Source organism: Bombina bombina, chromosome 10 (genome assembly GCF_027579735.1).
Source record: "Bombina bombina isolate aBomBom1 chromosome 10, aBomBom1.pri, whole genome shotgun sequence".
NCBI lineage: Eukaryota > Metazoa > Chordata > Amphibia > Anura > Bombinatoridae > Bombina > Bombina bombina.
Window position 1 is genome coordinate 23,148,462 of NC_069508.1, and position 27,124 is coordinate 23,175,585.

General features: G+C 44.1%; 1 protein-coding gene across 1 annotated transcript in view; it reads left to right on the forward strand.

The window, feature by feature from the left end:
• Positions 1-3,559: 3,559 nt before the first annotated feature.
• The window catches only part of HMCN1 (hemicentin 1), a 297,578-nt gene continuing 274,013 nt past the window's right edge, over positions 3,560-27,124 (forward strand). The window contains exon 1 of the mRNA XM_053693857.1: positions 3,560-4,078. Coding sequence (XP_053549832.1) covers positions 3,805-4,078 — 274 coding nt within the window. The 5' untranslated portion in view covers positions 3,560-3,804. The remainder of the gene's footprint in view (positions 4,079-27,124) is intronic.

Below are 27,124 nucleotides of genomic sequence, written 5' to 3' on the forward strand. Positions count from 1 at the left end.
ACATCTCTGCATGTTCAGCTATAAGTCTGTTTCTGCTATCAGTAAGTTCTTATTAAGGAACAGAAGCATCTCTGCATGTTCAGCTATAAGTCTGTTTCTGCTATCAGTAAGTTCTTATTAAGGAACAGAAGCATCTCTGCATGTTCAGCTATAAGTCTGTTTCTGCTATCAGTAAGTTCTCATTAAGGAACAGAAGCATCTCTGCATGTTCAGCTATAAGTCTGTTTCTGCTATCAGTACGTTCTTATTAAGGAACAGAAGCATCTCTGCATGTTCAGCTATAAGTCTGTTTCTGCTATCAGTAAGTTCTTATTAAGGAACAGAAGCATCTCTGTATGTTCAGCTATAAGTCTGTTTCTGCTATCAGTAAATTCTTATTAAGGAACAGAAGCATCTCTGCATGTTCAGCTATAAGTCTGTTTCTGCTATCAGTAAGTTCTTATTAAGGAACAGAAGCATCTCTGCATGTTCAGCTATAAGTCTGTTTCTGCTATCAGTAAGTTCTTATTAAGGAACAGAAGCATCTCTGCATGTTCAGCTATAAGTCTGTTTCTGCTATCAGTAAGTTCTTATTAAGGAACAGAAGCATCTCTGCATGTTCAGCTATAAGTCTGTTTCTGCTATCAGTAAGTTCTTATTAAGGAACAGAAGCATCTCTGCATGTTCAGCTATAAGTCTGTTTCTGCTATCAGTAAGTTCTCATTAAGGAACAGAAGCATCTCTGCATGTTCATCTATAAGTCTGTTTCTGCTATCAGTAAGTTCTTATTAAGGAACAGAAGCATCTCTGCATGTTCAGCTATAAGTCTGTTTCTGCTATCAGTAAGTTCTTATTAAGGAACAGAAGCATCTCTGCATGTTCAGCTATAAGTCTGTTTCTGCTATCAGTAAGTTCTTATTAAGGAACAGAAGCATCTCTGCATGTTCAGCTATAAGTCTGTTTCTGCTATCAGTAAGTTCTTATTAAGGAACAGAAGCATCTCTGCATGTTCAGCTATAAGTCTGTTTCTGCTATCAGTAAGTTCTCTTTAAGGAACAGAAGCATCTCTGCATGTTCAGCTATAAGTCTGTTTCTGCTATCAGTAAGTTCTTATTAAGGAACAGAAGCATCTCTGCATGTTCAGCTATAAGTCTGTTTCTGCTATCAGTAAGTTCTTATTAAGGAACAGAAGCATCTCTGCATGTTTAGCTATAAGTCTGTTTCTGCTATCCGTAAGTTCTTATTAAGGAACAGAAGCATCTCTGCATGTTCAGCTATAAGTCTGTTTCTGTTATCAGTAAGTTCTTATTAAGGAACAGAAGCATCTCTGCATGTTCAGCTATAAGTCTGTTTCTGCTATCAGTACGTTCTTATTAAGGAACAGAAGCATCTCTGCATGTTCAGCTATAAGTCTGTTTCTGCTATCAGTACGTTCTTATTAAGGAACAGAACCATCTCTGTATGTTCAGCTATAAGTCTGTTTCTGCTATCCGTAAGTTCTTATTAAGGAACAGAAGCATCTCTGCATGTTCAGCTATAAGTCTGTTTCTGTTATCAGTAAGTTCTCATTAAGGAACAGAAGCATCTCTGCATGTTCAGCTATAAGTCTGTTTCTGCTATCAGTACGTTCTTATTAAGGAACAGAACCATCTCTGTATGTTCAGCTATAAGTTTGTTTCTGCTATCCGTAAGTTCTTATTAAGGAACAGAAGCATCTCTGCATGTTCAGCTATAAGTCGGTTTCTGCTATCAGTACGTTCTTATTAAGGAACAGAAGCATCTCTGCATGTTCAGCTATAAGTCTGTTTCTGTTATCAGTAAGTTCTCATTAAGGAACAGAAGCATCTCTGCATGTTGAGCTATAAGTCTGTTTCTGCTATCAGTACGTTCTTATTAAGGAACAGAAGCATCTCTGCATGTTCAGCTATAAGTCTGTTTCTGCTATCAGTAAATACTTATTAAGGAACAGAAGCATCTCTGCATGTTCAGCTATAAGTCTGTTTCTGCTATCAGTAAGTTCTTATTAAGGAACAGAAGCATCTCTGCATGTTCAGCTATAAGTCTGTTTCTGCTATCAGTAAGTTCTTATTAAGGAACAGAAGCATCTCTGTATGTTCAGCTATAAGTCTGTTTCTGCTATCAGTAAGTTCTTATTAAGGAACAGAAGCATCTCTGCATGTTCAGCTATAAGTCTGTTTCTGCTATCAGTAAGTTCTTATTAAGGAACAGAAGCATCTCTGCATGTTCAGCTATAAGTCTGTTTCTGCTATCAGTAAGTTCTTATTAAGGAACAGAAGCATCTCTGCATGTTCAGCTATAAGTCTGTTTCTGCTATCAGTAAGTTCTTATTAAGGAACAGAAGCATCTCTGCATGTTCAGCTATAAGTCTTTTTCTGCTATCAGTAAGTTCTTATTAAGGAACAGAAGCATCTCTGCATGTTCAGCTATAAGTCTGTTTCTGCTATCAGTAAGTTCTTATTAAGGAACAGAAGCATCTCTGCATGTTCAGCTATAAGTCTGTTTCTACTATCAGTAAGTTATTATTAAGGAATAGAAGTATCTCTGCATGTTCAGCTATAAGTCTGTTTCTGCTATCAGTAAGGACGTTTGACGCTAAGCTGAACAGTCTTTAACTTTTCACACTACTGCATGGGTCAGAAAGATATTTTTGGGCCATTAAATCTGTTTATTAACCGCTTTCGGAGCACTGCTCTGATGTACAATAATACAAATAACAGCAATTTGTATTGGCAGAACAGAAGTGAACAATTCTCCACTCCAGCTTAAAATGAAATGGGAACATGCAGTTTGAAAAACGCCACAAGATAGCATATGGGTAGAAATTGGAGGTATCGGTTTAAGTATCAGTGCATTTGCACGAGTACAAGTACTCTTGCAAATACTTGGTATTGGCACCGATACCGATACTAGTATCAATGCAACCATACTTTCAACATTGCTGCAAACACTGCTGCTATAGAATGCTAAACACACCTGCACACTTCTGAGCTCATTTAGGATTATTCTTTAAAAAAGGATACCAAGAGAATAAGTAAAATTGATAATAGAAGTAAACTGGAAAATTATTTAAAATGTCATGCTCTATCCAATCCATTTAAGTTCAACTTTGAGTTTATCTGCCCTTCAAAAGACCCTGCTCCATTGCTTGTAACATAGAGAGTGACTCAATGAATAAAATTGGAGTTTTGTGGTCTTTTATGTTTAAGCTGCTGTTCAGCTGATCCCTTAGGAAAATGGATTTTCTCCTTTAATGCAGGTTCTAGGATTAGCCGCCATATGAGGAAGTGTTGAGAGTAGCGCGGCTCTCCAGCACTCTAGAGGAAAGTATTTAACCCCTAAACATAATGTAAAGGAAACTAATGAATATAGATACATTTTGTCAGTATTTCTTTGTTTTCTTTATATTGAGTTTTCTTTTTTCCCTATTTTTGTTACAAATTCGCATTCGTAATGAAACAAATGCACAAGCCTATTATGTATGTAATGTGAAAACTGCGCACAACTCCAGCGAAGCTGGACTTATTGTAATACCGCAAGGGTCCAGAAGATGGCAAACATGATCCATTGCAATAAGATCCAAAAAGTCTTTGTTTCGAACAAGCTGAAACAAAATATTTAAGCTCACTTGTAGTTCAGCTCTGGAACTGTTTATTGTTCACGCAGTCAGTGTGAGAACAGCTAAGGAATGTTAGTTTGGCTTTCGGTTAAGTGATGATTTTCTCAGATCTATTTTATTTTTTTGCATATTAAAGCTCACAAACTCCCTATATTTATTGAACGTGTTCTTAACTGGAAACTGCAACAATGTTATGCTGTAGAAATTTAACCCCGCAACTTCCAGTTTTGTTGCTTCTCCTCGTTCAGCTCCTTAGACAAAATTCCTGTGCAGAAACGGAGCCAGAAACAGCAATAATACCGGATGGAGCGTCCACCTTGGCGTTTGTATTTGACGTTACCGGATCCATGTACGATGACTTGGTTCAAGTAATTGAGGGAGCATCGAAGATTTTGGAAACATCTTTAAAAAGACAAAAGAAGCCTCTTTATAATTTTGCATTGGTGCCGTTTCACGATCCAGGTAAGAAAACGATTATATTACTGTTACGTATATATGAGCGATGCATATGTAGCGCAGTTGATTTTATGTGTACTGTTGTCACATTGAATAAAATGTTTAATTTGGTGCAGTAAAAAGCTTTGCAGTATACTGTCATTATTTAGTTTGTCCTCTTGTACTGTAATTTAACTCTGAAAGTTGTTTTTCTTAATTCCACTGAGTTTCTATAAAGTAATAGGCGCTGCCATGTTTTAACCTAGTTTTACTCTTATCTGTCTCTCCCGCTGAGCACAATTAAGGACATATAAAAAACACACAATGAAAGAGAGTGTGTGAAAAGCCTGTGTGGAAACCCCCTGGATAGTTACTTTAACAATCGTATAACCCACACAGTCTTGTTTGCACATTCTCTTTTATTGTCTGTTTTATATCTCTATCTAACTGTCCTCAGCAGAATAGATAGATGGGGAAGGCCTAGGTTGCAATAAGGTGGCACACATTACTTTCTAGAAACTAATTTACTTTATAGAAACAAAATATTTACACCTATATTTTCAATGTTTAAACAATTAATGCAATTTAAAAAATAAATCTGCATTACTATGCCCAGACTAATCTTTACTTTGCATGTCTCATTATTTCAGCATGTATTTACTGTTTAAAAACCCTTTAACTCCATGTATTAGAAAGTACTATGTAAATTTACATGCAACACATTGTAACTCTCTTCGGCAGCCGAAGGGTTACATTGTAATTGCACTTAAAAGGGTTACACTTTAATTACATTTAAACTTAGAACAAGTAAGATTATTTGTGCATCTAACATCCCATTTTGTAAAGAGCAGGACATTTTTGAAAGTTTAAAGTGTAACTTAATTCAAAATAAAAATGTGAAAGTGCAATATTGTTTTACGCGATGTTCCTGAAAAACTCTGACAATATTATTAAATGCAAACAAGCAGCTATGAACTACAAATCTATAACATTAAATGGACAGTATACACCTATGTTCATATAACTGTATGTAATAGGCACTACTATAAAGAAAAATATGCACAGATACTGATCTAAAAATCCAGCATCAAACCTTTTAATAACTTACTTAGAAGCTCCCAGTTTAGAATTGTTGATGAGGTTAGGCTGGAACACCATGTGAAAAGGGCTGGGAAAACAAAAGGAGCAGACACCCCCCCCCTTCCCTGCTTATGAAAAGACAGATACCATAAACAGGAGCAGCAGGAATCTGTAGACATCAGTATACATCTGACACTGAGGGGCTTGGTTAGGAGTCTGAAAATCAGCAAAATGTTATTAATAAATAAGCAAAACTTGATATTGTTACAAAAACACTACCGGATGGGCTGTATAAAGGGATTATCTACAAAACATTTATGCAAAACAAAATCTAGTGTACAATGTCCCTTTAAAGGTTTCCAGAACAACGATATTGAATTGGCTTGTTTTTTATTTTATTTTTTATTTTTTTCAATAAAATTATTTTGCTTTTTAGACCAATGTGTGTGTTTTTTTTACACATAAGACAGACTTACAAAAAATAAACTAGTTAGTTTTATTCCTAGTCTTTAAAATTTACACTGGGCAACAACAAGGGGATATAACCAATAAACAAATTAATACTTTAGTAATCTTCGCTAGGCAGGAGAATACGTGCAACTTTTGCTTAATGCGGTGTTATTAAAGGGGCATGAAACCTTCAAAGAGAACATAACATTTTAAACAACTTTCCAATTTACTATGATCTAATTTGCTGTAGTTCTCTTGGTATCCTTTGTTAAAAAGCAAATGCACTACTGGGAGCTAGCAACCTATTAGTGACAGCTAGAGATTTGCATTCAGGCTTCATCCAAATTTTGCTGATTTATAGAGTTGTTTGATACACAAACACCCGAAAACATTATTGTACGAAACGGATACAAAAATGAATGATTGCTTGATCAAATCAATTTGTTCATTCATTCATTCCATTGGGCACCAAAAAAGGTGCAGGAATGGGGGGAAGGAGCTATATTGTTTGTAATGATGTAGAGGGGGGTCTGACCATTCATTCGTCCCCTGTACAATCCTGCTATAAAATGACTAATGACTGATGTTAGGGACAGCCGGTCAGGCGTTTAGTCATACAGGAGTTGTATGTTATTTTAACATTGAAAAAAAAGGTTCTTTTATTGTTCAAATCCTATAATGTAATATTTTGTTAATTTTAATTGTCTATATTAAAGGGACAGTACACTGTAAAATTATTTTTCCATAAATGTATTTTAAATGACTTGTTATACCAAGTCCTGCATCCCACTGGGAGTGTAATCTCTTCTGCTGGCTGTGTTTACTTAGGCTTGTCAATAGCGTATACCCCAGTATCAAAACTTTCCATATAGGTTGGGAAACCACAAGCTAAATAAGCTATTTCAAATGCTGAAATATGAGTAAAGGAGCTACTTGCAACCAATTTAATACACTCTAGCAGGTAAAAAAGATAATTGGGAATAAGTTAAAGGGGAGAAAGTTTTTGGGTGAACTGTCCCTTTAACTATTCCCTATTGGAAATAATGTTAACGTATCCGAATCTGATATTCAGCCGAACATAACCAAATCTTTTGGTCGAAATACATTTTTCACTTGTGCACGTCTAGTGTCAGCACATATATGCCCTTGTCATTGGTTCACCCGATGTGTTCAGCTAGCTCACAGTAGTGCATTACTGCTCCTTTAACAAAGGATACCAAAGGAATGAGACAAGTTTAATAACAGAAAAACCGTTGCAATATACTTTCGTTATTTATTTTGCCCTCTTTTATTGTAATTTAACTCTGAAAATTGTGGGTTTTTGAATTCTGAGAATTGGAAGTGCAAAATGCATGCTTCATACTTGCAAACCCTGCTACATACCCGCCACTCCAATAAGATGATAAGATACTGATAATAAGATATCACACACTCGACTGATATGTTCATTTACTGCAAGACTACTGAAAAAGCATTTAATGTCCCTTTAAATGCAGTTTTCACATATCCGTAAGCCCTTCAGTCAAACTTGCCAAAATGATTATAAATAATTATTTTATAGAGGCTATTGACCAGGAGTATGTTAGTTCTAGAACAGCTGAATCAGTTCAGTATATTTAGACTCTTAAAGGGATATGAAACCCAAACATTTTCTTTTGTGATTCAGACAGAACATACAATTAAAAAAAAGTTTCAAATTTATTTCTATTTTTAAATTTGCTTTGTTCCCATGATATTCTCTGCTGAAGAGATACCTAGGTAGCTGGAACACTAAATGGCAGGAAATAGTGCTGCCCTCTAGTGCTCTTGCAAATAGATAACATTCTGCTGCCCTCCAGTGCTCTTGCAAATAGATAACATTCTGCTGCCCTCCAGTGCTCTTGCAAATAGATAACATTTTGCTGCCATATAGTGCTCCAGAAATGGGCCGGCTCCTAAGCTTATGTTCTTGTTTTTCAATAAAAGATACCAAGAGAACATTGAACATAGTTTAATGATATGCTCTATCTGAAAATTAATAAGGGTTTCATATCCCTTAAATGATATTGGTAATGTTGGTCTTGCAAGCACCCCCAGCACCCCAATAGAACTGGCATTGTCACATGAGCTATGAGAAAAAATGTCTCTCTATGTTAAGGTCACACTAAAAAAACACACTGCAATGTTGTACTCAATAAAGAGATAGTCAGTCCCAAAGCAGCAATGTTTATAAGTTCTCCAATAAGCTTCCTAATATAATTAACAAAACAAGGAAATAGGAGACTTAACTGGGGAGGACAGAGCATTATGGGATAGTGCCCATCCAGGGTGCATTATGGGATCGTGCCCATGCAGGGTGCATTATGGGATCGTCCCTATTCAGGGTGCATTATGGGATAGTGCCCACCCAGGGTGCATCATGGGATAGTGCCCATCCAGGGTGCATTATGGGATAGTGCCCATGCAGGGTGCATTATGGGATAGTGCCCATCCAGGGTGCATTATGGGATGGTGCCCATGCAGGGTGCAGCCTTGTTTAGCCCACTTTTGCCTTTCACAAATGAAAACTTTCTTGCAGAATATGAATCCAATCCCATCAGAAGAAGAGTCCAGGACAGAGCATTATGGGATAGTGCCCATCCAGGGTGCATTATGGGATAGGGCCCACCCAGGGTGCATTATGGGATAGTGCCCACCCAGGGTGCATTATGGGATAGTGCCCATCCAGGGTGCATTATGGGATAGTGCCCACCCAGGGTGCATTATGGGATAGTGCCCATCCAGAGTGCATTATGGGATAGTGCCCATCCAGGGTGCATTATGGGATAGTGCCCATCTAGGGTGCATTAAGGGATAGTGCCCACCCAGGGTGCATTATGGGATAGTGCCCATGTAGGGTGCATTATGGGATAGTGCCCATGCAGGGTGAATTATGGGATGGTGCCCATGCAGGGTGCATTATGGTATGGTGCCCATGCAGGGTGCATTATGGGATAGTGCCCATCCAGGGTGCATTATGGGATAGTGCCCATCTAGGGTGCATTAAGGGATAGTGCCCACCCAGGGTGCATTATGGGATAGTGCCCATGTAGGGTGCATTATGGGATAGTGCCCATGCAGGGTGAATTATGGGATGGTGCCCATGCAGGGTGCATTATGGTATGGTGCCCATGCAGGGTGCATTATGGGATCGTGCCCATGCAGGGTGCATTATGGGATCGTCCCTATTCAGGGTGCATTATGGGATAGTGCCCACCCAGGGTGCATCATGGGATAGTGCCCATCCAGGGTGCATTATGGGATAGTGCCCATGCAGGGTGCATTATGGGATAGTGCCCATCCAGGGTGCATTATGGGATGGTGCCCATGCAGGGTGCAGCCTTGTTTAGCCCACTTTTGCCTTTCACAAATGAAAACTTTCTTGCAGAATATGAATCCAATCCCATCAGAAGAAGAGTCCAGCCCAGAAACACGAGGTACTTCTACTATTAATGAAGCATTTGTACATCCAGCCCCAGATGTACGCCTCAGCCTATGTGCACATTATCAGCGGAGATTTAGCAATATCGCTATAGCTGAGTTAGTGGCCTATACAAATCCTTTCTTCAGGCGAGAAGAGTCTGGCGTTTTGGTACTGGATGAGACCAGAAGCTTAAACCTACGTCTCTTGAGAGAGTCTTTCTTCTTCTTTAACATACTGTAAATTATTGTCTGATTGAATCACAGCTTCTGTATTTCCAATCAATGGTCTCACCATTTGCTAACAACAGACCACCTGTCAGTCTGGATTCTGTTAAGACTTGGGGGTAGATTTATCAAGCAGCGGATGCTGCAATCTACCCCCATAGTTTCAGGTTCCCCTGAAAAAAATATTAAGAAGCAGCGGTCATAAGACCGCTGTTCCTTAACTCATCCACCACTGCTGAGGCGGCAGACAGTAATCATCCCGATTGGATACGATCGGATGATTGACACCCCTTGCTAGCGGCCGATTGGCCGCGTATGTGCAGGGGGTGCATTGCACAAGCATTTCACTAGAAATGCTTGTGCAATGATAAATGCCAACAGCGTATGCTGTCCGACACTTGATAAATCGGCCCCTTTGACTCATTCCTTACCAACTATGCCAGTGCATGTGACCTCTGCAATGAAAGACAAGTGACAGACACCTTAAAGTAACGTCTAACAGGTAATACAAACTTAAGCATAAGGGACACAGAGGTATAGGGGAGACACCTTCTCATTAAAAGAAAAGATTATCACCACCAGGTGATCTTGTGGGGCTCTGGCATTTTAAGAGAAACTAAGTCCCCTCCTCCAAAAATGAGTACTATGAGTTCAGCAATAAGTAATCACCTTAAAGTAATGGTAAACTCTCCCCCGGAATGTCAGTGATTTTTTAGATGGAGTTTCATTAATCAGTTGTATTGAAGATGCAATATAACTTGCTTTTTAATATAGATATGAAATGAATATACCTTGCTCTCCACCGTCCACTTCACAAGTCTTTTTTTCTGTGAGCTAACGGTTTGAATTGTTCTCCAATCAGCACTCTAGCTACAACAAAAGTGCCATATGGGGAGAGTGCTGATTGGAGAACAATTCAAACCTTTAGCTCACAGAAAAAAAAAAAGACTTGTTAAGTGGGTGGCGAAGTGCAAGGAATATGAATTTCATATCTATATAAAAAAGTAAGTTATAGCGCATCTTCATTACACCTGACGAACTAAATTCCATCTAAAATATCACTGATATTCTGGATCTGTTTTTATTAAGGGGAGGGTTTACCATCCCTTTAATACAAGCTCACAACGTGCACACAAATCACAGAGAATGTAATTTACAACATGATTGTAAAAACTGCTAAAAATGAGAAAATTATTAAATATTAACAATACCTAAAAAGTTAATTAAATGACTATGATCAGTTGTTGACATGCGTAGCTGTCAGTTGTAACTGAACCTATACAGTCTATGCTGTGCCCCTGCAATATATCCTTATAACACTTCACAAATATTATGGACTAGATTACAAATGGGGCACAAAAATATGCATATTGTGCTTATATTTCAAACTCAAAGTTATTTTTTATTGCTCAAGCTAAGCCGCACTAACATCTGCATGAACCCCTCACATAATAAACTTTTACAGTGGTTTACCCTAAAGATCATATCAGATATTGCACAAGAGCTAAAGCAAGGGCATGGTTCACCCTAAAGATCATATCAAATATTGCTCAAGAGCTAAAGCAAGGGTGCACTAACATCTGCATGAACCCCTTGCATAAAAGACTTTTACAGGGGTTTGCTCTAAAGATCATATCAGATATCACTCAAGAGCTAAAGCAAGGGCATGGTTCACCCTAAAGATCATATCAGATATTGCTCAAGAGCTAAAGCAAGGGCATGGTTCACCCTAAAGATCATGCATGGTTCACCCTAAAAATCATATCAGATATCGCTCAAGAGCTAAAGCAAGGGCATGGTTCACCCTAAAGATCATATCAGATATCGCTCAAGAGCTAAAGCAAGGGCATGGTTCACCCTAAAGATCATATCAGATATCACTCAAGAGCTAAAGCAAGGGCATGGTTCACCCTAAAGATCATGCATGGTTCACCCTAAAAATCATATCAGATATCGCTCAAGAGCTAAAGCAAGGGCATGGTTCACCCTAAAGATCATATCAGATATCGCTCAAGAGCTAAAGTAAGGGCATGGTTCACCCTAAAGATCATATTAGATATTGCTCAAGAGCTAAAGCAAGGGCATGGTTCCCCCTAAAGATCATATCAGATATCTCTCAAGAGCTAAAGCAAGGGCATGGTTCACCCTAAAGATCATATCAGATATCGCTCAAGAGCTAAAGCAAGGGCATGGTTCACCCTAAAGATCATATCAGATATTGCTCAAGAGCTAAAGCAAGGGCGCACTAAAATCCTTGTTGCATAGCTTGGGTACTCTAAACCCCTTGCATAATAGACTTTTACAGTTGTTCACCCTAAAGATAATATCAGATATTGCTTAAAGGGAAACTAAACCGAAATTCTTTCTTTCATGATTCAGATAGAGCTGCAATTTTTAGCAACTTTCTAATTTACTCCTGTTATCAATTTTTCTTTGTTCTCTTGTTATCTTTATTTGAAAAAGCAGGAATGTAATCTTATATTTTGTGCTCCACTTGTAATCTAGCCCAAAAGAAAGTATATTAGAGAAGATAAGTACATTGGAAAGTTTTTTGAAATGGTATTCTCTGTCTGAATCATAAAAGAACAAAATTATGTTTCATGTCTTTTTAATGCATATTAAATGTAAAATAAAGGTTGAAAAGCAAAAGCTTCAACAGTTAAAGGGATGGGGTAGACTTTTAGTCTAGCAATAAAATATAGTTTTAAAATGAGAGAGAAAATAAAATCACTATTTATTTAGCTTGAGCAATATTAGCGCACAATAGTGTTAATATTTTGTGCACCACTTGTAAGCTTGAGTAGCACGAGTATAAATCCAGTTTTTGTATTGTTTAATGGTGGCATTGTCTGTGTCCCTTTAATTTTTTTTAGTCTGTTTTTAGTCTGCGTTGGAAAACAAATTATTACTGTATGTTTTTATTTAAAAAAAACCCACTGGAATGATATTAAGAAATGCAAATATTTATATTTCAACCAAGAGACCCAAGAGACAGTATAAACAAGAAAATGCTTGAAATACAATTAGTCCCAGACTTTTGGCAGCTTTATCAAACAATCAAAGAATAATAACGTTAATAAACCTCAAGTTTTGCTTTTACTGTTCATTTTTCCCAAGATACTAAATATTTCCAGAATGTAACTCTCACACCAGAATATAAGGAGGAGCAGAACAACATTGTTGTGTATTTATAAAAGCATAGTGTAATTATTATTATTGTTTGGCAAGAATAAATGAGGGGACATTCAGAATAGAAACATTTTATTTTGTAGCATTTATTGTCATATGAGCAACTATTCTTTTTAATCTTGCTTATAAATGATTTAGTATTTTCATCACCATATCCCCCAATGAACAGTGCACTTGTATGCATTCTGATTGGCTCTATAAGAAAATATAACTTCATAGACACAATTATGAATATGTGATCCTGTGCTCTGCCTATCTGGTAGGTTAAAGTAATGTGGGGCAGGGGGCACAAGGATTACCATAGGGGTACTAGTAGGCACAAGAGGTGCAGGGGGCACTAGGATTACCATAGGGGTACTAATGACATAAGAGGTGTCAGGGGACACTAGGATTAAAATAGAGGGTACCAGTAGGCAAAGAGGTGCCAGGGGACACTAGGATTACCATAGGGGGTACTAGTAAGCACAAGAGGAGCAGGGGGCACTAGGATTACCATAGGGGTACTAATGGCATAAGAGGTGTCAGGGGACACTAGGATTAAAATAGGGGGTACTAATTGGCACAAGAGGTGTCAGGGGGCACTAGGATTACTATAGGGGGTACTAGTAAGCACAAGAGGTGGCAGGGGCACTAGGATTACCATAGGGGGTACTAGTAGATACAAGAAGTGGCAGGGGGCACTAGGATTACCATAGAGGGTGCTAGTAGGCACAAGAAGTGGCAGGGGGCACTAGGATTACCATAGGGAGTGCTAGTAGGCACAAGAGGTGCCAGGGGGCACTAGGATTACCATAGGGGGTGCTAGTAGGCACAAGAGGTGGCAGGGGCACTAGGATTATCATAGGGGGTGCTAGTAGGCACAAGAGGTGACAGGGGGCACTAGGATTACCATAGGGGTTGCTAGTAGGCACAAGAGTCGGCTGGAAATGCCAAAGTGCAGTGAAAGGCCCGCAGCTCCATCTTGCAGATTTTTTGGCAACCAATGGGTTAATGCAGCTCCTTTATTATTGCCCATAATTGGCTACTAGTAAAAAAAAAATTAATTTGTGTGTTCATAGATTCTAGGTTAAATTCTTACAATTTGATATTCCAGATACAATTCAGAAACTTCCTCAATTAAAATAATCTGTAAAAATCTCCTTTTAATGTAAACAAAATTATTTTTTTTTGAGTAACCATGGTGATTATATTCATCTACACAGAAACAGACGAGAACAAAACAGCGCTGTCTGTGGTTAGGTTTAACACAATTATTCTTTGCTTAGGAGGGTGCTATGTTTTTTTAGCTAGATTGAACACCAGTGTGTGCTTGTTTTATGTCACACTTGTTGTCTAAAGCTCCCTGTTTTTAGAGAAAAGCAAAGATCCACCTACGTCTTTTGTTTGATATAGATGTCTCTTGCTTTTATCAAACCCACTGATGTAGATTGTTGTGCATCAGTCCATTAACTCTGTTTTTTTTCTCTAACACAGCTAGTTGTGACAAGAGGCATCTATTTGTAAACATGCTTCTTGGCAGTTATCATTGCTGTCTGTGATAACTTTTATTGTGCATGTGACGTGCAAATCATGCAGATGCACAAGCAATTCCCTCTTGCACATCTACCAAGTGCACTCATGGCATGTGTGAGAGTCACTATTGTGCATGTGACCTGACCTGCAAATCATGCAGACGTAGGTTGTGCACAATCAATAACCGCTTGCACATCCACCGAGTGCACTTAGGGCCCGTGTGAGAGTCACTATTGTGCATGTGACCTGCAAATCATGTACAGTAGATGTAGGTTGTGCACATGTAATTCCCTCTTGCTCATCCACCTAGTACACTCAGATCCCCTGTGAGAGTCACTATTTTGCATGTTAGATGATTTTCATGACCCTTAAGCTGTCCTGGAAATACTAATAATTGAAAGGGCCAGATATTTTAACCATTTTTAAACCGGCCATTGAGCACAGGTGTATTATGTATTTGTTGCATTTAACAAGCGGCTTTATCCCTTTGAACAAAAACATACAAACAATTTCCAGAAAGGGTGACATTTGCTCTCTGTGGTTGGTTTGCTTGAACCTAGAGGAGTTGTACTCTGTGCCTTGACAATGGGACATCAAATTATAAAAGGACAGTAGTGAATTTTAGAATTGACTAGAAGCAATTTTGTGAAAATGTTTCATTTGCAACAAGGTTTTATACAGATGACGTTATTAGTACTCTGAGCATTCCAGTGACACGGCTTACCTGTGTGCACTGGTAGTGATAGAGCTCACCTGTGTGCACTTGCAGTGATACGGCTCACCTGTGTGCACTGGTAGTGATAGAGCTCACCTGTGTGCACTTGCAGTGATAGAGCTCACCTGTGTGCGCTTGCAGTGATACGACTCTCCAGTGTGCGCTTGCAGTGATACGACTCCCCAGTGTGCGCTTGCAGTGATAGAGCTCACCTGTGTGCGCTTGCAGTGATAGGGCTCACCTGTGTGTGCTTGCAGTGATAAGGCTCACCTGTGTGCGCTTGCAGTGATAGGGCTCACCTGTGTGCGCTTGCAGTGATAGGGCTCACCTGTGAGCGCTTGCAGTGATACAGCTCACCTGTGTGTGCTTGCAGTGACACGGCTCAAGCTTGTGTACGCTTGCAGTGATAGGGGTCACCTGTGTGCGCTTGCAGTAAAACAGCTCACCTGTGTGTGCTTGTAGTGATACGGCACACCAGGGTGCGCTTGCAGTGACACGGCTTACCTGTGTGCGCTTGCAGTGACATGTCTCACCTGTGTGCGCACTTGCAGTGACACGGCTCACCTGTGTGCGCTTGCAGTGACATGTCTCACCTGTGTGTGTTTGCTGTGACACGGCTCACCTGTGTGCGCTTGCAGTGACATGTCTCACCTCTGTGTGCTTGCTGTGACACGGCTCACCTGTGTGCGATTGCAGTGACATGTCTCACCTCTGTGTGCTTGCGGTGACATGGCTCACCTGTGTGTGCTTGCAGTGACATGGCTCACCTGTGTGCGCTTGCAGGGACATGGCTCACCTGTGTATGCTTGCAGTGAAATGGCTCACGTGTGTTCACTTGCAGGGACCTGGCTCAGCTGTGTACGCTTGCAGTGACATGTCTCACCTGTATGCACTTGCAGGGACCTGGCTCACCTGTATGCACTTGCAGTGACACAGCTCATCTGTGTGCACTTGCAGTGACAGGGCTCACCTCAGTGAGATTGCAGTAACACGGCTCACCTGGGTGCGCTTGCAGTTACATGGCTCACCTGTGTGTGCTTGCAGTTACATGTCTCACCTGTGTGCGCTTGCAATTACATGTCTCACCTAAGTGTATTTGCAGTGACATGTCTCACCTGTGTGCACTTGCAGGGACATGGCTCACCTGTGTACGCTTGCAGTGACATGTCTCATCTGTGTGTGCTTGTAGTCTCACTTTTATGCGTGTGCAGTGGCACGGCATAACTGTGTGCGCTTGCAGTGACACGGTCCACCTGAGTGCGCTTGCAGTCACATGGTTCACCTGTGTGTGCTTGCAGTGACACAGCTCATCTGTGTGAGCTTGCAGTGACACGGCTCATTTGTGTACACTTGCAGTGACCCAGCTCATCTGTGTGCACTTGCAGTGACATGGCTCACCTGTGTGCCCTTGCAGTGACATGGCTCATCTGTGTGCACTTGCAGTGACAGGGCTCACCTGAGTGAGCTTGCAGTGACACAGCTCACCTGTGTGCGCTTGCAGTTACATGGCTCATCTGTGCGCGCTTGCAGTTACATGGCTCAACTGTGTGCGCTTGCAGTGACATATCTCACCTGTGTGTGCTTGCAGTGACATATCTCACCTGTGTGCGCTTGCAGTGACATATCTCACCTGTGTGCGCTTGCAGTTACATGGCTCAACTGTGTGCGCTGGCAGTTACATGTCTCACCTGTGTGTGCTTGCAGTGACATATCTCACCTGTGTGCGCTTGCAGTTACATGGCTCACCTGTGTGCGCTTGCAGTTACATGTCTCACCTGTGTGTGCTTGCAGTGACATATCTCACCTGTGTGTGCTTGCAGTTACATGGCTCACCTGTGTGCGCTTGCAGTTACATGTCTCACCTGTGTGTGCTTGCAGTGACATATCTCACCTGTGTGCGCTTGCAGTGACATGTCTCACCTGTGTGCGCTTGCAGTGACATGTCTCACCTGTGTGCGCTTGCAGTGACATATCTCACCTGTGTGCACTTGCAGTTACATGGCTCACCTGTGTGTGCTTGCAGTGACATGGCTCATCTGTGTGCACTTGCAGTTACATGGCTCACCTGTGTGTGCTTGCAGTGACATGGCTCATCTGTGTGCACTTGCAGTTACATGGCTCACCTGTGTGCGCTTGCAGTTACATGGCTCACCTGTGTGCTTGCAGTGACATGTCTCACCTGTGTGCTTGCAGTGACATGTCTCACCTGTGTGCGCTTGCAGTGACATGTCTCACCTGTGTGTGCTTGCAGTGACATGTCTCACCTGTGTGTGCTTGCAGTGACATATCTCACCTGTGTGCGCTTGCAGTGACATGTCTCACCTGTGTGCGCTTGCAGTGACATGTCTCACCTGTGTGTGCTTGCAGTGACATATCTCACCTGTGTGCACTTGCAGTTACATGGCTCACCTGTGTGTGCTTGCAGTGACATGGCTCACCTGTGTGCGCTTGCAGTGACGTCTCACCTGTGTGTGCTTGCAGTGATGTCTCACCTGTGTGTGGTTGCAGTGTCATGTCTCACCTGTGTGCGCTTGCAGTGTCATGTCTCACCTGTGTGCGCTTGCAGTGACATGTCTCACCTGTGTGCGCTTGCAGTGTCATGTCTCACCTGTGTGCGCTTGCAGTGTCATGTCTCACCTGTGTGCGCTTGCAGTGACATGGCTCATATGTGTGCACTTGCAGTGTCATGTCTCACCTGTGTGCGCTTGCAGTGTCATGTCTCACCTGTGTGCGCTTGCAGTGACATGTCTCACCTGTGTGCGCTTGCAGTGTCATGTCTCACCTGTGTGTGCTTGCAGTGACATGTCTCAACTGTGTGCGCTTGCAGTGTCATGTCTCACCTGTGTGTGCTTGCAGTGACACCTCTCACCTGTGTGCGCTTGCAGTGTCATGTCTCACCTGTGTGCGCTTGCAGTGACATATCTCACCTGTGTGCGCTTGCAGTGTCATGTCTCACCTGTGTGTGCTTGCAGTGACATGTCTCACCTGTGTGCGCTTGCAGTGTCATGTCTCACCTGTGTGCGCTTGCAGTGACATATCTCACCTGTGTGCGCTTGCAGTGTCATGTCTCACCTGTGTGTGCTTGCAGTGACATGTCTCACCTGTGTGCGCTTGCAGTGTCATGTCTCACCTGTGTGTGCTTGCAGTGACACCTCTCACCTGTGTGCGCTTGCAGTGTCATGTCTCACCTGTGTGCGCTTGCAGTGACATATCTCACCTGTGTGCGCTTGCAGTGTCATGTCTCACCTGTGTGCGCTTGCAGTGACATGTCTCACCTGTGTGCGCTTGCAGTGACATGTCTCACCTGTGTGCGCTTGCAGTGTCATGTCTCACCTGTGTGCGCTTGCAGTGTCATGTCTCACCTGTGTGCGCTTGCAGTGTCATGTCTCACCTGTGTGTGCTTGCAGTGACATGTCTCACCTGTGTGCGCTTGCAGTGTCATGTCTCACCTGTGTGTGCTTGCAGTGACATGTCTCACCTGTGTGCGCTTGCAGTGTCATATCTCACCTGTGTGTGCTTGCAGTGACACCTCTCACCTGTGTGCGCTTGCAGTGACATGTCTCACCTGTGTGCGCTTGCAGTGTCATGTCTCACCTGTGTGTGCTTGCAGTGACACCTCTCACCTGTGTGCGCTTGCAGTGTCATGTCTCACCTGTGTGTGCTTGCAGTGACATGTCTCACCTGTGTGCGCTTGCAGTGACATGTCTCACCTGTGTGCGCTTGCAGTGACATGTCTCACCTGTGTGCGCTTGCAGTGACATGTCTCACCTGTGTGTGCTTGCAGTGACATGTCTCACCTGTGTGCGCTTGCAGTGACATGTCTCACCTGTGTGTGCTTGCAGTGACATGTCTCACCTGTGTGCGCTTGCAGTGACGTCTCACCTGTGTGTGCTTGCAGTGACATGTCTCACCTGTGTGCGCTTGCAGTGACATGTCTCACCTGTGTGCGCTTGCAGTGACATGTCTCACCTGTGTGTGCTTGCAGTGACATGTCTCACCTGTGTGCGCTTGCAGTGACATGTCTCACCTGTGTGTGCTTGCAGTGACATGTCTCACCTGTGTGCGCTTGCAGTGTCATGTCTCACCTGTGTGCGCTTGCAGTGACACCTCTCACCTGTGTGCGCTTGCAGTGACATGTCTCACCTGTGTGTGCTTGCAGTGACATGTCTCACCTGTGTGTGCTTGCAGTGACATGTCTCACCTGTGTGCGCTTGCAGTGACATGTCTCACCTGTGTGTGCTTGCAGTGACATGTCTCACCTGTGTGCGCTTGCAGTGACATGTCTCACCTGTGTGTGCTTGCAGTGACATGTCTCACCTGTGTGCGCTTGCAGTGACATGTCTCACCTGTGTGTGCTTGCAGTGACATGTCTCACCTGTGTGCGCTTGCAGTGACATGTCTCACCTGTGTGCGCTTGCAGTGACATGTCTCACCTGTGTGTGCTTGCAGTGACACCTCTCACCTGTGTGCGCTTGCAGTGACATGTCTCACCTGTGTGTGCTTGCAGTGACATGTCTCACCTGTGTGTGCTTGCAGTGACATGTCTCACCTGTGTGCGCTTGCAGTGACATGTCTCACCTGTGTGTGCTTGCAGTGACACCTCTCACCTGTGTGCGCTTGCAGTGACACCTCTCACCTGTGTGCGCTTGCAGTGACACCTCTCACCTGTGTGCGCTTGCAGTGACATGTCTCACCAGTGTGCGCTTGCAGTGATACGACTCCCCAGTGTGCGCTTGCAGTGATAGAGCTCACCTGTGTGCGCTTGCAGTGATAGGGCTCACCTGTGTGTGCTTGCAGTGATAAGGCTCACCTGTGTGCGCTTGCAGTGATAGGGCTCACCTGTGTGCGCTTGCAGTGATAGGGCTCACCTGTGAGCGCTTGCAGTGATACAGCTCACCTGTGTGTGCTTGCAGTGACACGGCTCAAGCTTGTGTACGCTTGCAGTGATAGGGGTCACCTGTGTGCGCTTGCAGTAAAACAGCTCACCTGTGTGTGCTTGTAGTGATACGGCACACCAGGGTGCGCTTGCAGTGACACGGCTTACCTGTGTGCGCTTGCAGTGACATGTCTCACCTGTGTGCGCGCTTGCAGTGACAGGCTCACCTGTGTGCGCTTGCAGTGACATGTCTCACCTGTGTGTGTTTGCTGTGACATGTCTCACCTGTGTGTGCTTGCAGTGACATGTCTCACCTGTGTGCGCTTGCAGTGACATGTCTCACCTGTGTGTGCTTGCAGTGACATGTCTCACCTGTGTGCGCTTGCAGTGACATGTCTCACCTGTGTGTGCTTGCAGTGACATGTCTCACCTGTGTGCGCTTGCAGTGACATGTCTCACCTGTGTGTGCTTGCAGTGACATGTCTCACCTGTGTGCGCTTGCAGTGACATGTCTCACCTGTGTGCGCTTGCAGTGACATGTCTCACCTGTGTGTGCTTGCAGTGACACCTCTCACCTGTGTGCGCTTGCAGTGACATGTCTCACCTGTGTGTGCTTGCAGTGACATGTCTCACCTGTGTGTGCTTGCAGTGACATGTCTCACCTGTGTGCGCTTGCAGTGACATGTCTCACCTGTGTGTGCTTGCAGTGACACCTCTCACCTGTGTGCGCTTGCAGTGACACCTCTCACCTGTGTGCGCTTGCAGTGACATGTCTCACCAGTGTGCGCTTGCAGTGATACGACTCCCCAGTGTGCGCTTGCAGTGATAGAGCTCACCTGTGTGCGCTTGCAGTGATAGGGCTCACCTGTGTGTGCTTGCAGTGATAAGGCTCACCTGTGTGCGCTTGCAGTGATAGGGCTCACCTGTGTGCGCTTGCAGTGATAGGGCTCACCTGTGAGCGCTTGCAGTGATACAGCTCACCTGTGTGTGCTTGCAGTGACACGGCTCAAGCTTGTGTACGCTTGCAGTGATAGGGGTCACCTGTGTGCGCTTGCAGTAAAACAGCTCACCTGTGTGTGCTTGTAGTGATACGGCACACCAGGGTGCGCTTGCAGTGACACGGCTTACCTGTGTGCGCTTGCAGTGACATGTCTCACCTGTGTGCGCGCTTGCAGTGACACGGCTCACCTGTGTGCGCTTGCAGTGACATGTCTCACCTGTGTGTGTTTGCTGTGACACGGCTCACCTGTGTTTGCGCTTGCAGTGACATGTCTCACCTCTGTGTGCTTGCTGTGACACGGCTCACCTGTGTGCGATTGCAGTGACATGTCTCACCTCTGTGTGCTTGCGGTGACATGGCTCACCTGTGTGTGCTTGCAGTGACATGGCTCACCTGTGTGCGCTTGCAGGGACATGGCTCACCTGTGTATGCTTGCAGTGAAATGGCTCACGTGTGTTCACTTGCAGGGACCTGGCTCAGCTGTGTACGCTTGCAGTGACATGTCTCACCTGTATGCACTTGCAGGGACCTGGCTCACCTGTATGCACTTGCAGTGACACAGCTCATCTGTGTGCACTTGCAGTGACAGGGCTCACCTCAGTGAGATTGCAGTAACACGGCTCACCTGGGTGCGCTTGCAGTTACATGGCTCACCTGTGTGTGCTTGCAGTTACATGTCTCACCTGTGTGCGCTTGCAATTACATGTCTCACCTAAGTGTATTTGCAGTGACATGTCTCACCTGTGTGCACTTGCAGGGACATGGCTCACCTGTGTACGCTTGCAGTGACATGTCTCATCTGTGTGTGCTTGTAGTGACATGTCTCACTTTTATGCGTGTGCAGTGGCACGGCATAACTGTGTGCGCTTGCAGTGACACGGTCCACCTGAGTGCGCTTGCAGTCACATGGTTCACCTGTGTGTGCTTGCAGTGACACAGCTCATCTGTGTGAGCTTGCAGTGACACGGCTCATTTGTGTACACTTGCAGTGACCCAGCTCATCTGTGTGCACTTGCAGTGACATGGCTCACCTGTGTGCCCTTGCAGTGACATGGCTCATCTGTGTGCACTTGCAGTGACAGGGCTCACCTGAGTGAGCTTGCAGTGACACAGCTCACCTGTGTGCGCTTGCAGTTACATGGCTCATCTGTGCGCGCTTGCAGTTACATGGCTCAACTGTGTGCGCTTGCAGTGACATATCTCACCTGTGTGTGCTTGCAGTGACATATCTCACCTGTGTGCGCTTGCAGTGACATATCTCACCTGTGTGCGCTTGCAGTTACATGGCTCAACTGTGTGCGCTGGCAGTTACATGTCTCACCTGTGTGTGCTTGCAGTGACATATCTCACCTGTGTGCGCTTGCAGTTACATGGCTCACCTGTGTGCGCTTGCAGTTACATGTCTCACCTGTGTGTGCTTGCAGTGACATATCTCACCTGTGTGTGCTTGCAGTTACATGGCTCACCTGTGTGCGCTTGCAGTTACATGTCTCACCTGTGTGTGCTTGCAGTGACATATCTCACCTGTGTGCGCTTGCAGTGACATGTCTCACCTGTGTGCGCTTGCAGTGACATATCTCACCTGTGTGCACTTGCAGTTACATGGCTCACCTGTGTGTGCTTGCAGTGACATGGCTCATCTGTGTGCACTTGCAGTTACATGGCTCACCTGTGTGTGCTTGCAGTGACATGGCTCATCTGTGTGCACTTGCAGTTACATGGCTCACCTGTGTGCGCTTGCAGTTACATGGCTCACCTGTGTGCTTGCAGTGACATGTCTCACCTGTGTGCTTGCAGTGACATGTCTCACCTGTGTGCGCTTGCAGTGACATGTCTCACCTGTGTGTGCTTGCAGTGACATGTCTCACCTGTGTGTGCTTGCAGTGACATATCTCACCTGTGTGCGCTTGCAGTGACATGTCTCACCTGTGTGCACTTGCAGTGACATGTCTCACCTGTGTGTGCTTGCAGTGACATATCTCACCTGTGTGCACTTGCAGTTACATGGCTCACCTGTGTGCGCTTGCAGTGACGTCACCTGTGTGTGCTTGCAGTGATGTCTCACCTGTGTGTGGTTGCAGTGTCATGTCTCACCTGTGTGCGCTTGCAGTGTCATGTCTCACCTGTGTGCGCTTGCAGTGACATGTCTCACCTGTGTGCGCTTGCAGTGTCATGTCTCACCTGTGTGCGCTTGCAGTGTCATGTCTCACCTGTGTGCGCTTGCAGTGACATGGCTCATATGTGTGCACTTGCAGTGTCATGTCTCACCTGTGTGCGCTTGCAGTGACATGTCTCACCTGTGTGCGCTTGCAGTGTCATGTCTCACCTGTGTGTGCTTGCAGTGACATGTCTCACCTGTGTGCGCTTGCAGTGTCATGTCTCACCTGTGTGTGCTTGCAGTGACACCTCTCACCTGTGTGCGCTTGCAGTGTCATGTCTCACCTGTGTGCGCTTGCAGTGACATATCTCACCTGTGTGCGCTTGCAGTGTCATGTCTCACCTGTGTGTGCTTGCAGTGACATGTCTCACCTGTGTGCGCTTGCAGTGTCATGTCTCACCTGTGTGTGCTTGCAGTGACACCTCTCACCTGTGTGCGCTTGCAGTGTCATGTCTCACCTGTGTGTGCTTGCAGTGACATATCTCACCTGTGTGCGCTTGCAGTGTCATGTCTCACCTGTGTGCGCTTGCAGTGACATGTATCACCTGTGTGCGCTTGCAGTGACATGTCTCACCTGTGTGCGCTTGCAGTGTCATGTCTCACCTGTGTGCGCTTGCAGTGTCATGTCTCACCTGTGTGTGCTTGCAGTGACATGTCTCACCTGTGTGCGCTTGCAGTGTCATGTCTCACCTGTGTGTGCTTGCAGTGACATGTCTCACCTGTGTGCGCTTGCAGTGTCATATCTCACCTGTGTGTGCTTGCAGTGACATGTCTCACCTGTGTGCGCTTGCAGTGACATGTCTCACCTGTGTGCGCTTGCAGTGTCATGTCTCACCTGTGTGTGCTTGCAGTGACACCTCTCACCTGTGTGCGCTTGCAGTGTCATGTCTCACCTGTGTGTGCTTGCAGTGACATGTCTCACCTGTGTGCGCTTGCAGTGACATGTCTCACCTGTGTGCGCTTGCAGTGACATGTCTCACCTGTGTGCGCTTGCAGTGACATGTCTCACCTGTGTGTGCTTGCAGTGACATGTCTCACCTGTGTGCGCTTGCAGTGACATGTCTCACCTGTGTGTGCTTGCAGTGACATGTCTCACCTGTGTGTGCTTGCAGTGACGTCTCACCTGTGTGTGCTTGCAGTGACATGTCTCACTTGCAGTGACATGTCTCACCTGTGTGCGCTTGCAGTGACATGTCTCACCTGTGTGTGCTTGCAGTGACATGTCTCACCTGTGTGCGCTTGCAGTGACATGTCTCACCTGTGTGTGCTTGCAGTGACATGTCTCACCTGTGTGCGCTTGCAGTGTCATGTCTCACCTGTGTGCGCTTGCAGTGACACCTCTCACCTGTGTGCGCTTGCAGTGACATGTCTCACCTGTGTGTGCTTGCAGTGACATGTCTCACCTGTGTGTGCTTGCAGTGACATGTCTCACCTGTGTGCGCTTGCAGTGACATGTCTCACCTGTGTGTGCTTGCAGTGACATGTCTCACCTGTGTGCGCTTGCAGTGACATGTCTCACCTGTGTGTGCTTGCAGTGACATGTCTCACCTGTGTGCGCTTGCAGTGACATGTCTCACCTGTGTGTGCTTGCAGTGACATGTCTCACCTGTGTGCGCTTGCAGTGACATGTCTCACCTGTGTGCGCTTGCAGTGACATGTCTCACCTGTGTGTGCTTGCAGTGACACCTCTCACCTGTGTGCGCTTGCAGTGACATGTCTCACCTGTGTGTGCTTGCAGTGACATGTCTCACCTGTGTGTGCTTGCAGTGACATGTCTCACCTGTGTGCGCTTGCAGTGACATGTCTCACCTGTGTGTGCTTGCAGTGACACCTCTCACCTGTGTGCGCTTGCAGTGACACCTCTCACCTATGTGCGCTTGCAGTGACATGTCTCACCTGTGTGTGCTTGCAGTGACACCTCTCACCTGTGTGCGCTTGCAGTGACATGTCTCACCTGTGTGTGCTTGCAGTGACATGTCTCACCTGTGTGTGCTTGCAGTGACATGTCTCACCTGTGTGCGCTTGCAGTGACATGTCTCACCTGTGTGCGCTTGCAGTGACATGTCTCACCTGTGTGTGCTTGCAGTGACACCTCTCACCTGTGTGCGCCTGCAGTGACACCTCTCACCTGTGTGCGCTTGCAGTGACACCTCTCACCTGTGTGCGCTTGCAGTGTCATGTCTCACCTGTGTGCGCTTGCAGTGACACCTCTCACCTGTGTGCGCTTGCAGTGACATGTCTCACCTGTGTGCTCTTGCAGTGACATATCTCACCTGTGTGTGCTTGCAGTGACACGGCTCACCTGTGTGCGCTTGCAGTGACACCTCTCACCTGTGTGCGCTTGCAGTGACACCTCTCACCTGTGTGCGCTTGCAGTGTCATGTCTCACCTGTGTGCGCTTGCAGTGACACCTCTCACCTGTGTGCGCTTGCAGTGACATGTCTCACCTGTGTGCGCTTGCAGTGACATGTCTCACCTGTGTGCGCTTGCAGTGACATGTCTCACCTGTGTGCGCTTGCAGTGACACAGCTCACCTGTGTGCGCTTGCAGTGACACATACACAACAAAACTGATCACAGAAAGCGCGTTACCTTTACTCACAAGCATTTTTGTTAATAAATGTACAGTTTTAGAAATGCTGGCAGTGAAATTTCATATGGCAGCAGTTTTGCAAGAATGTTATCCATTTGTAAGAGAATTAGATGACAGCACAATTCCCTGCCATATAGCGCTCTAGAGGCCTACCTATCTCTTTAACAAAGAATACCATGGGAACAAAGCAAATTTGATAACAGCAATAGACTTTAAACTTTTATAAAATTGTATGCCCTGTCTGAATCACAGGTTTTCATATCCCTTTAAAGCTAAAGATTCACAATTCTGAATGTTCGGCATAGCACAGGGGAGTGCAGACATGTTTCTCAGACAGTGAAATAAACCATTTTCCTACACAGTTTGAGTTATTGCACTTTTGGAATGCCTTTGTGCCACATTTAACACATTCCTATATACAGTGGGGTAAAGATCTTATCTTGTTTAAAAAAAAGAGAATATATTGACTCCTTCCCTAATAAATCACTCTATTACCTGTAAATATTTTTATAAGCTACAGTAATGTCATTGCTAAATCATTATTTTATATGGAGGAGTGATATACTTCTGGTACTGAAGGAGGAGGGTTATTGTCGTATAGATAGAGAATTATTATTATATTTTTTAGATCCTTTTCAGACAAGTAAATGCAGAGATGAACTATATATTTCATTGTTACAAATAAATACAAAATAAATACAAATTGATACAATTCCAATAATCTACACTGAAAATAACAGTGAGCTCTGAACTCGACAAATAAAATGCAAAGACTTGGCATTATATTTTCATATTTCTTTTGCCCCTTTTCCTGTAATTTAAGTCTGAAAATTGTTAAAGTTACAGTCGTGAGGCCTGAAAGAGCACATTGCAGTTTCCCAAGCCTAACCCTGACACATATATGTCCCTAATTTGCAGCATGTTATCTGATAAAACCAAACAGTGGATATTTTGTTAACAGAATGACAGTGGCAAGCTCTTTCTTCAGCAACAGACACAGTTTCTGGATTGGCTCCTCCAAACAAGGAAAGTTTTGGGTGGAGTTTGTATATTGACAAATAAGGTGTTAATCTGTTGTAGTAGTGTTCAGACTCTGCTGATATGTTAATCTATTACAATGCAGCAGAATAAATATTGTAATTACAATGTTTTTACTTGCTCCATATGTTGATTAATTTCTTTTAATAGTGTGTAGTGATGCTAATAGGTTAAATGTGTGCAATTAACCTGCTGTGTGCCAAAACCATAGAGATACATGTGTATGTTTGTCAAAGGGTTGTAATTCTAGAATATTTTGTGCATACGCAAAACCAATATTACATTAAAAAACATTGAGCTAGATTACGAGTGGCGCAGTACTTTGTGCTCCAGCTCGCACGTTACCTTCTCTAGAAGTAATCTTTTGCGTGCGTCAGGTAGCGTGCATATAACAAGTTGAAAGTAAAATGTTTAAGATTGACATCTTGTTAATGTTCTCCCCCTTAGGCTTCAATGGAGCGTGCGAAAATTGGTAAAAAAACAAACCATATCACTTGCGTGCAAACCCAATCGCATTTTCTCAACTGCGCTAAGCCGCTAACCCGACATGAAATTTTATATTTCACATTTCAATGTTCTTCACATAGAAAAGATAATGTTCTATTTATTCATAAATACATATTTCTAAGTATAATTTTACATATATACAGTCATGGGCAAAAATATTTGCACCCCTACATTTCTGTCAGATAATGCACCACTTCGCTCAGAACATTTTTTCTTTCATGATTTAGGCAGAACGTACAATTTTAAACAACTTTCCAGTTTACTTCTTTTATGAAATTTGCTTCATTTTC